This window comes from Coloeus monedula (genome assembly GCF_965178545.1).
Source record: "Coloeus monedula genome assembly, chromosome: 1".
Classification (NCBI taxonomy): Eukaryota; Metazoa; Chordata; class Aves; order Passeriformes; family Corvidae; genus Coloeus; species Coloeus monedula.
In genome coordinates, this window is record NC_138781.1 from 111,209,971 (window position 1) to 111,221,977 (window position 12,007).

The 12,007-nt window shown below is 43.1% G+C and overlaps 1 protein-coding gene across 1 annotated transcript in view; it reads left to right on the plus strand.

Annotated features, from left to right (window-relative positions):
* Nucleotides 1–12,007, plus strand: part of GREB1L (GREB1 like retinoic acid receptor coactivator) — a gene marked incomplete at its 3' end in the record, with an annotated part of 75,341 nt that overhangs the window by 56,701 nt on the left and 6,633 nt on the right. Inside the window, exons 21-28 of the mRNA XM_082293909.1 lie at nucleotides 135–379; nucleotides 1,404–1,966; nucleotides 2,425–2,527; nucleotides 5,438–5,593; nucleotides 5,803–5,942; nucleotides 9,889–10,050; nucleotides 10,356–10,560; nucleotides 11,248–11,413. Coding sequence (XP_082150035.1) covers nucleotides 135–379; nucleotides 1,404–1,966; nucleotides 2,425–2,527; nucleotides 5,438–5,593; nucleotides 5,803–5,942; nucleotides 9,889–10,050; nucleotides 10,356–10,560; nucleotides 11,248–11,413 — 1,740 coding nt within the window. The remainder of the gene's footprint in view (nucleotides 1–134; nucleotides 380–1,403; nucleotides 1,967–2,424; nucleotides 2,528–5,437; nucleotides 5,594–5,802; nucleotides 5,943–9,888; nucleotides 10,051–10,355; nucleotides 10,561–11,247; nucleotides 11,414–12,007) is intronic.

The following is a 12,007-nucleotide window of genomic DNA, read 5'->3' on the forward strand; positions in this document are numbered from 1 at the left end:
TGCTGAATATTTTAAAATAATTCTATATGTACGGGCTAACAAAATTGTTCGTGAATATTTAGTAAGCAATAAAGATAGGGAGTATTCTTCAAGTCAGAGAAAACAAAAACTTCTTTTTGTGTTGGCTTTTCCAGGTCATTGAAATACTGTGACCTTCGACTAATTGACTCCAGCTACTTAACTCGTACTGCGTTAGAGCAAGAAGTAGGCCTGGCATGCTGCTACGTCTCCAAGGAGGCAATTCGAGGGCCTATTGTAGCTCTTGACCTCAGTGAGAAGGAGCAGGAGAAGGCAAATGGTAGTGAGAATGACTCTGACGAGCTGCTTATAGACTTGGATCGGCCCCAGAGCAACAGCAGCGCTGTCACTGGAACCTCAGGTCGGTTATTCTGCTGTTGGTCTGAAAAACAAGTCTTTATTCCTGTGTCATTGGAGTTTGGATGCAAAAAGTGAGATGTTTTCTCAAATGTGGGTTGCTTAGCTGTATCCAGCTGCAGGCTAGACAATGAAATGTTAGTTTCAGATTCTTTACACAGTGAGCAATTTTCCTGTCTAGTGCTAAAAGGAGATGGTGTTTCAGTGGGAGGGATGGTATGCCATAGCTAAGCGTCCCTTGTGATTTTAATTTTTAAACTTACATTCCACATTTGTTGCTAGCTTTATTCAGGGATCCTGAAAAGATCTTAAAAATCAAAGCAAAAAAGGCTAGTATAAAATATAAAATAGAAAAATGCTCTGTAACTCTGGGAATACCTATGGATGAGGATGGATATTTGCCTTCTTGCCAAGACCAACAGAATGATTGGGTCTTGCCCTACCTCTTCAGGCATCAGTGAAGCCTCACCTCCCACCAAGCCTTCCCTTTGCATTCTGCAGACACTTCTGGGTCCTTCCCTTTGTTTCCCTATGAGTTTGAGGCATTAAGACAGCTGAACTGGGTCTTTGGTATGCACCAGGTCTTCCCATACACTAACTAAACCTGACTGGTATGGAAGAGAGGACATAGAGCAGTTCATGTCCAAGTTGCAGTGAAATAAATGCTCTGTTGTTCATAGAAAGGAAGATGCAATTGATCTGTGTATACAGTGGTTTGTTAAATTTGACTTTCAGAAAACGTGCCATCAAATTGCAAATCCTAAATGGGAAATGATGGCTAGAACACAGAGATTAGGGTTGAACACTTGGAGCCTGCACCCTGTTGCAGCAGGGTGTTTGCCTCTCCAGTCAAAGGGACAGACAGATGTAAATGATTTCTTTTTACGTGGTGAAACACTGACCTAAGCCACAGCAGCACTCACTGAACAGAAGTATTTGTATGTTAGGATTGTAGCATAGATCAAATGAATTCATGGTTTTCTTGCGTCAGTCAGTAACTTTTCATTGCCTGCTTTTTGTTTTCCCAGGTTCCCTGGCTGACAATGGTGTGAGCTCCTCGAGTGCCGCAGACAAGTCTCAGAAGCAGGCACCATCCCTTAACTTCCAGACTGTGGCACACAGCTCAGTAGATGAGGGAACTTACTCCAGTTTTACAGCCAGAGAGACCCTGAAACAGGAGTGTGACTCACTGGGTAACCAGATGGCGAGCAGCACCACTCCCAAACTCTCCTCACTGTCTTCAGTCTCCCAGACCTTTCAGTGGCCTGCCCAGTCAGCCAAGGACAGCAAGGCCCTCCGTGTGGCACTGCCACGCATCGTCATCCTGTCCAAAGCTGCATACTGCCTCCTGAGCTCACAGAAAAATGGAAACTTGCCTTCCTCCTCTTCCCTCCTGCCTCATGCTGACGTGTCTTGGCTGAGCTCTCTGAGGCCTCTGCTTCACAAGGACATGAGCAGTGAAGAGCAGTCTCTGTACTACAGGCAGTGGACAACAGCCCGACAGCACCACGCGGACTTCAGCAATCAGGCTGAGGCGTCTGGCACCAGGACTTTTCACCCCAGGAGGCTGCTTTTGACAGGACCACCACAAGTAAGAGCACAGCTCCTTCCTCTTGCAGCAACCTGAGAGGGCCAAGTTTGCAGTGGTGTGTTTTCAGGTTAAAAGTCTAAAGTCAAATTTTAAGACCAAGTCCATGCTGAAGGTGGTAAGGAGAGGATGGGTGATGCTTTATGTCATGTTTTAGCCTAAATGAAACACATGTGGATGGCACTGGGCATAACATTGCCATGAGCACATCAGGAGAGAAGCAGTTACCACTGCTGATCTCCCTGCATACAAAAGTGACACAGGCTGTGGCCAGGTTGTGCTCAGAGACCAATTTAGTTGAAGTGTTTTCAGCATAGTGGGCAATATTACATCTTGCAGTGTTTTCAGGCAGAGCTGAACACAGAGCTTTGGGGTAAGCCCAGAGGGATTTATCTCACATATTACTATTCCATAGTAATAGTTTGGGTTGGCATTTAGACTTCTTTCCATCTCTGGCTCAGGTCGGAAAGACTGGTTCCTACTTGCAGTTCCTAAGGATTCTTTTCCGCATGCTGATCCGGTTGCTGGAAGTAGATGTGTATGATGAAGAAGAGATTAATACCAGTAAGTATTTAGTCAGCATTCTTAAAATGTATCATAAAGAACTTACATTATATATTATTCAGCAAGGAAGTTTTTAGGCTCACTAAAAGACTATGAATTACACCTACTACGTGTCCTCTCCATTGGTGTGTAGCTAGACTTACTCTAGGTGTCTGCATATATTTCAATACAGATTAATAAAAAAGTAAACTTTATAATGGGCTTATCTGAGAACTACTAAATGTATTTTGGATTGATGCTTTTGTATAGCACTCAAATGAAAGTGTGCACAAAGCTGTAAATGGCAAACATCTGCCCATGTATTCTCTTCTTGTGGGTTTTTAAGTGCTGGCTGCTTTTAAGCAGACAGAACATTTAAGAACATTTTGTTCCTGGCTGAAACGTAACTATTATTTACGTTTATTTATAAGTTATATAACAATTTTCAGTTAGACTGTCTCCTGTCTGCAGTTTGCAGGTTTTATGCTGAGGATAAAGGGGAACGGGATCCTCTTTTGATTTGTGCTCCTTTGTCAGATCTCACAAGATCCGTTAACTGCTGTGGCAGGACTTTGCCTTGAGAAGAGCAAAACCTTTTAAAAATTAGTCCTCTTCATGGTGTTCTTTACATAACTCTGTGGTTTTGTAGGGAAATTTCTGTGGTGCATAGCTCTCATGACCATTAGACTGACATACTGAGAATGTAGTTTTTGTCAAACCTTTGAAAAGACTGATTTATATTTCTGTTCATACAGTGCTATTAAATTAAAAAAAAAAAAAAGAAAGAAAAAAGAGAAATATTTTCATTTGATTTGGAGCTTTGGGGGCAGTTATTCCCTCATTATTTGAATTAAAATACCTCAGAAACTTAGGATGAAATATCACAATGTAAGAGATGTTCTGCATCATGCCGACTGGCCTATTGAGATCACAGCAATGTGTCACACCCCTGCCAGGAATGCATGGAACTTCAGCACAAGAGCACTTTGGGTTTGGATGGGGTTTTTGGTTGTGGCTTTTTTGCTCCCACTACTTCTGTTGGAATGCTTCTCCAGAGCACTAGTGTTCTCATTATTTAAAATAATACTTTATTCTCCAACCCAAATATGTTTCTGTCCCATTTATACACATTCTCTTTGGGACCAAAAAACATACTAATTTAAATTAAAATACTTTTTCTCTTCTTTGGACTGATCAGGCAGCTATCTTACCTCCTCTTCAGCATTCATCTAGGTAGACTGGGTCTTCTTACAGGATCCTCACAAATTACAGGCTCTTCATTCTCCTTGTCAGTTTGGTACTTTGGCCTGCACATCTATTTTCAGTTTATCCTTCTGGTGCATGGGTGAGCAGAACTGAATGTTTAACCAACCCAGCCTACAACAGCTCATGTATTCCCCCACCCCCACTGAAAGTCCCATGATTGATGAACCTGTAACTGCCTTTTCCATTCTCCCTTTTCACTGGCATTGATGCTTAGCTTGTCCTCCAAGGTTCCTCAGCAACTCAGTCATTTCCAACCAAGGTGCTCCCAACCTGCTGCAGAAATGCTGTTATTAGTCCTTGATTGTACATATGACTCACATTTTTTTCTGTTAAATATCACCAAGTTTTTGTTGCTACGGTGTTCGAGGGTGTTGAATTCTTTCCAGCTATCTTTGATTCCTTCTCCATGTTGACAGTGACTCTTAGCAGTTGACAGTGACTCTAAGCAAACTTAAGCCAATTTTTGGTTTAAGCTGGTGACATAAGTGAGGATATTAAACAGTGTGTCCCTCTACCGACCTTTTAACTTCATTGGTAATCTCACCTGCCTTAATGCTTACCATGTTACATGCTGCCATCTTCTGTTTAGTCAACTCTTTCGATTTACAGACCATTCCCTCTCTCCATTTTCTTCAGCTGTATTAATAATTTGTCCTATAGAACCATACTTGAGTCCAGAAGGATAAGATTCAGCGCATGTCCTTTGTTCAGAGAAATAGGTGTTTCATAGCCATATAAAGTAACACAGGATTTCTTCAGTCAACTTATATTGCATTTTATCCCATTTTTCATTTAATTAATTATTTCCTTCACCCTCTCCAAATTTTGAATATTACCATGCTCAAAGTAATGGACTCAGAGCTCTGTAGATTACTGTCTCTCTTCTTGCATCAGGGTAGAGTGAGCATGTGCTTGTCTGTAGACCCAACCTTCATTTCACCTGAATTCACTTTTCTAAAATCAGTAATGTCAGTTACACACCTACTTTCTTGTGTTCTTCCATCTCATTTTGATCTGAATTGACTCATGTCCAAGCTGCATTCCAAAGTTGTTTTCTTTGGCTACTGTTTTCTACCATTCCCATTGCTTAAACTTGATTTTCTACTTGAGACTTATCTCTGTTGGATCAAAGCAAAAAAGTTTCATTTGATCCTTGCTGGCCATATCCCATTCTGTAATAGGAGTGTGTCTTTTACTGCCTTTATCATGTACCACCAGCTACTAGTTCATAAATACATACAGCCTCTTTTTCCATGCTTTCATCCTTCTGCCTTTGGATACTTTTGCTTCTCATTTACCCAATGCTCTTCATTCCATCACAGAGAGGCTCAAAACTACACCTGTGCCTTCTGCACAAGTAGGACCATTCATCCGAGCATTTATGCTTAAACCAGAGTGAGTTATACCTCAGCAGCATGATGAGGAACAGAGCAGAAAGATACCTAGGAGGTCCTTTCACCTGCACGCAGTTTCTAAGGAGTTGCCATGTCTTTGAAATGGCTCTGCGTGGATTGTAATTTCACTGGTAACATTTTTGACACTCAAAGATGTTGCTTTGTGTGTGTGTGCCTGTGTGAGTTCAAGTGCAACTGGAAAGCAGCAACCATCACGTAAACATAATTTGGTGGGTATCTGATTCTGCTTACCTGAAGTGTGTTGTTGCAGATCATACTGAACACAGTGAAATTACTCAGTCTAGCAACGACCACTGGCCAGACATTGAGATCTTCAGCAAAATATCTTTTGACCTGAGTGTACATGATCCTAAGTACAGAAATATAAGTCCTGTATACACAGAACAACTCTCAAGAGTGAAACAAGGTAAGTAATATGTAGAATTTTTTAGGAATACTTTCCTACAAAGAATCAGTTTTTATTGGTTTGTTTGAACATGAGTTCGCAAGAACCTTTAGTCTCCAAAATTATATGGAACAAAACAATTTGAGTGTTCTGTACAGTTTTTACCAGGATCACAATCTCTGTTTTTTAACACTCCTAAAGTTTCTATTACTTCTTTTCTTTGTGCACAGAAACAAGCAAAGAAACAAAATCAGAGGAACCTAAGAAAAGGGAGACCGTGTCCATGATGCTGACTAAATATGCAGCTTACAATACCTTCCATCACTGTGAGCAGTGCCATCAGTACATGGACATTAATCCTGCTGCACAGGTTGGTGTCAAGGTCCAAGGGTAAACAGTATCCTTGGTTTTTTATTGTGGTCCCTCCAGGCATACTGCCCTCATCTCAGGATTCATGCTTTCACCTTCCCCGAGATGGAATTGTTTAATTCTTCCATTCTCAGGGGAGATATTGAGCTATAGTCCCAGGAGCATCAACTGTGTCTGCCACATTCTGAATGAGCAGTTTTCCTCTGCAGCTGCCTCTGGCAAAGAGTGAATATTGTGATTAGTTGTCTGAAGCCAAAGCATTATTCAGCCTGCCCAGAGGGCTTGCAGTGTCTCATGGGAAAAGACTTTAAAAATTAACAGAAATGCTTGTCTTACCTAAATGCCAGCCATCCACACCTGTGATGGGAGATGGCAAGGCCTACTTCTTCCCCGCTTTGTTTGTAACTGTGCATCCTTCTCAGCAGTAGCTTATGAGTCACTGGACAGAAATGAACATTTTAATCTGTTTAGTTAAAAAAACTTTTAGTTTCTAAAGCAAACAGTTATACTCACAGGAGACTGGCAAGTAAGATTATTCCTGGTTAATAGCTCACACATTATTTCTTAACCGCTACCAGCAGTTTACCTGGAAGTTTCTTATCTCAAATCATTCCTTCCTTGCTCGCTAATGTTTTCTAACAGCTTGCTATTAAGATATGGCAGTGTAGACACCCCGACCTGGCAGTGCACAATGCCAGTTTCCTCAAAGCAGCACCAGCAGGTCTGATCTAAACCTCATGCTTCATTAAGTCCATTGACAGAAGCAAATCCTCCCCAAGGACATCTGTTGTTCCCTCCACTCATATTTGTGCTTGTGGTCAAATATAACTAGTACTAATAAATATAAACATCTACTTGTATGTGCCAGTGTGAGCTGTGTATATAGAATTAAGATAATTAAGCTCAGGGAAATTACACTTTCAGAGGAGAGTCATTGGATAGCAAACATTATGAAGGGAGAGAGAGTCTTAAATGCTTTAGCAGAACCTAAATAAAGTCCCTTGCATTTTCCATCGTAGGCTAATTATTTCAATTTTTAGCAAAAATTATAGGAAGCTCATTTGTAAGTGATTTGACTTTGTAGTAAGACAGATGCTGTTACAGTGGAGAATACTGCAACACACGTATCAGACAACAAGGCCCGTGGAAAAGAAATAGATATGGATGGATTCTTGATAGCTGTTTCAGAGATGTTTATTTCTCCAGCCGCATGGCCGGGGCTCTGCCCAGGAACTGTTCCAGTCACGGCACCAAGGGTCCTTCTGCCCGCACAGGGAACACAAACCAACCCATGGGAACGAGGCTGAGCAGGGGCAGGGAAACCCCGTGTCTGTGCCCTCAGGGCCCCTCTGCCAGGGCTACATGGCAGGGGGGAGGAGTCCCAACACTTCACCCATTTAATTTTAACAAAAAGAGATTTAAAAGTTAACATTGAAAACAACTGGATAAACATGAGATAACAAGGACAGTTTCAAAACAAAACAAGCCACCCTCCTGAGTCTTTAAATGTCCAAACAGATTCTCTGGAACATCTTAAGGCTGACAGAAGGGAGACAGGACTCTCCGAGCATGCTTTGTGGGGAAACTGAGGCAGGAGAGGGTTTAATTTCTTCCCTCCCCCTTTTCATCCCCCCCTTGGCATCAGAGAGGAGTTGTAGGGAAAGGGAATTGTATAGGGAAGCCATGGGGTAAAAAATGGATTGGGAATAAACTGGGGATGGGGTAAACTTAGGAAAGGGTTCATATTGGGTATAAGATAAAAGGGGAAAGTAGGCTGTGGGCAGGGAAGCTGCTGGGATGGATATTGTTTATAATTTTGTGCATAACAGCTGCCTTTGACTGGAATACCTCCAGGCCCAGTAACATTTGCTGCTTGTAAACCCTTCTTTCCTTGCACTATATCAAATTGTACAACTTCCCCATCTCCTACACTTTGCAGGTCATGTTTAGGGTTATTCTTTTTAATAGCAGTTCTATGAAGGAATATGTCTTCTTGGTTGTCACATCTTGTTACAAAACCATAATTTTGTTTAACATTATACCATTTTACTATTCCTAAAACCTTAGCTACGATGACCTTTTCCTTTTTCTGAGTGGCTGCTGTTTTCTGTCTTGCTGCATTTTTGCTTTCTCTTTCGCTTTCACTCGCTCCCATGTTGGAACTGCCAGTGCTGCTGGGGCTGTCGGGGCTGCTCGTGCCTGCGCTCTCTTCCCAGGGTCACATTCGGGGCCATGCGGGCCGGGCCAGGCGCTCTCCCCCCCTCGGCTCCCCGCTCGCCGCCGCCTCTGCTCTCAGCTGCGCTGCCGCTGTCTGGGGCTGCGCCCACGTCTCAGCCAGGCCCCCAAGCAAAGACCCCCCCACGCCCTGCTCCAGTGCGTGTTTCGGGTGGGTGCAGCTCCGCCCCGCCACCAGCTGCTGCCTGCGCGCCACTCCTCTCACGGGGCTCGCTCCACCACGCGCTGCGCGGGGCCGGGCGGGCACCACCGGGTCACACCGCTCTCGCTGTGCCTCGCTCTGCTGCCGACACTGCAGCTCACATCGCTCCACCCATGTGAGGGAACTGCCTCACTGCTGCTCGCAGAGCACTCGGTGCACGTGGCCTGGGCCGCACGGTCCCTGAGCCAGGCTTCCCTTCGCCAAGACACAGCTGACATTGCTCAACAGTCTCGGTAATTAAATAATATTCATGAAAATATTCTTCCATCGGCATATATTTTGACTCAGAAATTAACTGTGTCCAAACAGTCTTCCAAAAGTCTTTGGTAAGAATTAAATCCCAAGAAACGTAGAAAAAGTTCTTAAACAACCATGAAAGGAAATGTTTCAGTTCCTTTTGAGCTTGAATTAAGCTAAAATTTACAAATCGTTGTTCAAGAATCTTTTCAAGTTTAAGATAAATGTCCATATGCGGCTCAGAGAGCCAAGAGTCTTTCCATGGTTCCTCCATAATTTAGATATGGAATAGCAAAACAAAAACAAGAAGAGAAATACAGAGTTTACTCACAAATTAGTCGCTGTCCTTAGGGATGGGGGATCATTCTGCCCACATCACCCACCATTTGTTACAGTGGGGATACTGCAACACGTGTATCAGACAACGAGGCCCGTAGAAAAGAAATAGATATGGACTGATTCTTGATAGCTGTTTCAGAGATGTTTATTTCTCCAGCTGCATGGCCGGGGCTCTGCCGAGGAACTGTTCCAGTCGCGGGACCAAGGGTCCTTCTGCCCGCACAGGGGAACACAAACCAACCCATGGGAACGAGGCTGAGCAGGGGCTACGGAAACCCTGTGTCTCCCCCCCAGGCCCTTCTCCCAGGACCACATGGCAGGGGGAGGGCCCCAACAAGATGCTTTTGTAGGATGAAATCTATCAGCTGTGTAGGCATTTGTATACAGTTACATGGTTCAGTGAAGTCCTGTGCAAACTTAAGCTCACCCAAATTCTTCATAGCCTTGTCAATGGTGTGGTCCGCTTTGGTCACACAACTGTTTAGGAGAGTACTGCCACAGGAAAAATACCATACTAATACAGTAGTGCTCCTGCTGGGTTGTCTGAATGGCAGTGCATGCTGCTGTGGAGGCACCCCATGGGCTGCACTGCTCTTTGAATCTTCTGAGGAAATCTATTTGGACAGTTTTTTTCCTTCTGTGTGTGTGTATATATTTGACTTCTCTTTGTAAATATTGATAAAAAATTCCTAGCTGAAATGGACTTCAGAAGAGTCCAGTTTGGCCAAAGACCATTACTGGTACAGAAATCTGATTCTTCTAATAGCAAGGCCTAAATAATTTACCTTACTGTGAGGAAAATGGTTACTGAAAGAGAATGTTTTGTTGTTCTTCTCCGATGGCTTCCAGTACTGTGACTGTAAGAGCTCCTCCTTACATACTCCTTATGTATTACCAGCTTGGAAATCTCTTTTTGCTGTTTGTTTGTATTCAGGTGTCTGACTCCACTCTGCATGCATTCACATTTTCATCCTCGATGCTGGGAGAAGAGGTTCAGCTGCATTTCATAATCCCCAAGTCCAAAGAGAACCATTTTGTCTTCAGCAAGCAGGGAAAACATCTTGAAAGCATGCGACTCCCACTTGTTTCTGACAAGGTGCGTGTGCTGCTCTTACCCATCTGCTGCATGCAGTCAGCTTGACATACATTTGCAAATTATTGGGGGAGGTTTTTTCTGTTTTCTTTTTGTTTTAAAGTCCTTTGTGTAATTCTCGCCTGACTGTCCTCAGTATGGGTTTTTTGACGGCAAACATCCTTTTTTCCGTTCCTAGTGTCCGGTTCATATGTGTTGCAATAATCAGTGATCTTAAAATGTGGTATAAAAAATAAACAAATAGAAGTCCCTATTGGGAATAACCTGCTTCTTACCTAATGTTGCTAAAATGTTTTGTGTTCCAGCAGAATTTGAATGCAGTCAAGAGTCCTATCTTCACCCCATCAAGTGGACGCCATGAACATGGACTCTTGAACCTCTACCATGCCATGGAAGGCATCAGCCACCTGCACCTCCTGGTAGTCAAGGAGTATGAAATGCCACTCTACCGAAAATACTGGCCCAACCATATCATGCTTGTCCTGCCAGGCATGTTCAACAATGCTGGAGTTGGTAAGAGACACCATCAGTGCATTGCTGTGAAGGTATAAAAATCTGTGTTGGACAATGTGAATCGTGCTGTTGCAGGAAACACTGCAGTAGCTCCTCACATTCCTGCTGTGAAAATAGCAGCAATGTCTGTGCATAAATGTGGAAGACTGCTGTCAGGGGCATGGAATATATGTTTGCATGGATCACTGCCTTCTCAGTTTAAAATCTGATGTTTTATAGGCCATATTCACTCATTTTACTCAGCCCTGCTGTGTGAATGTTCATTCTAGATGTTTCACACATATTCAAATTGCAACATTTTAGTTAGCAGAAGGTAAATATTAACTGCAGATGGACACTGGGGGCTTGAGCTTTGGACTTTGTTTTCATGGATGCCGAGTTTATTCTGCAAGAAGTTTTAAGTAGCTTCAGTTTTAGAATCTCAGCCCCTTCTTGGTTCCAATTACTTCATTAATGCCCACAAAATTGTGTTCTGCAGTGTCTTAAAGCATCCAGTCTTCTTGGAATCTGCCTTTTAGATTTAATCACACTGAAAAAGGGACATACAGATTTCTTTTTAAACTAAGGTGTTATGAGCACTAAGTTTATAAAGGGTAATGACTGCAGATGTTCATGTAACCTTTCTCTGGGAAGAGCGATAAAGTCTAATAAAGATGTCTGCACGTCTTCTTTATGGTATTTCCTCAGGTGCTGCCAGGTTTCTTATTAAGGAACTTTCCTACCACAACCTGGAACTGGAACGGAACCGCTTGGAGGAGCTGGGAGTGAAGCGCCAGTGCGTGTGGCCCTTCATCGTGGTCATGGATGACTCCTGTGTCCTGTGGAACATGCACAGCCTCCACGAGCAGTCCAGGTTCGTACCCACCCACGCTGGGTCCTTGCACTGATCCAGCCCTGACAGCAGCACATCTGTGACCCGGGCTCATCTGTAACATCTGGCGGGGTACTCAGAGCAGTAGGAAGGCCGTATGTTTGTCTTGTTGACCACCAACATTCAGCCACCTGCTGCTGAACACTTCCACCTGACCGTCCCTTTACATGTGTGTCAGTACTGCCAACAGACCTCTGCTTGTGTTTGTTCTTTGCCTAAAGCCACTCCTGCTCCTAGTGACTGTTTGAGTGATTTTTCAATGTTACTTTGTTTTGATTCAGTTTATGTTTCTTTGGGGAACTTAGAAGGCATCAAGCTCTTGACCTTCTCAGTGCTTACAATATCCAGTACAGAGAAAATAGCATTCCAAAAATGATCTGTAAGGTGACTTCTTTTCCCTTCCTAAATTGCTGTGTAAGAACTTATTCTGCTGAAAGGCTCCTTTTCTTAATGGCTGCATTTTCTTGATGGCTACATTCCCTGCTGCTTAAAAAGTCTGCACTTATGTATATATTTTTACAGCATCTGGAGTAAACATTCTCAGTTGTCAATGGAATTTCTTGGTTCTTTTTATAC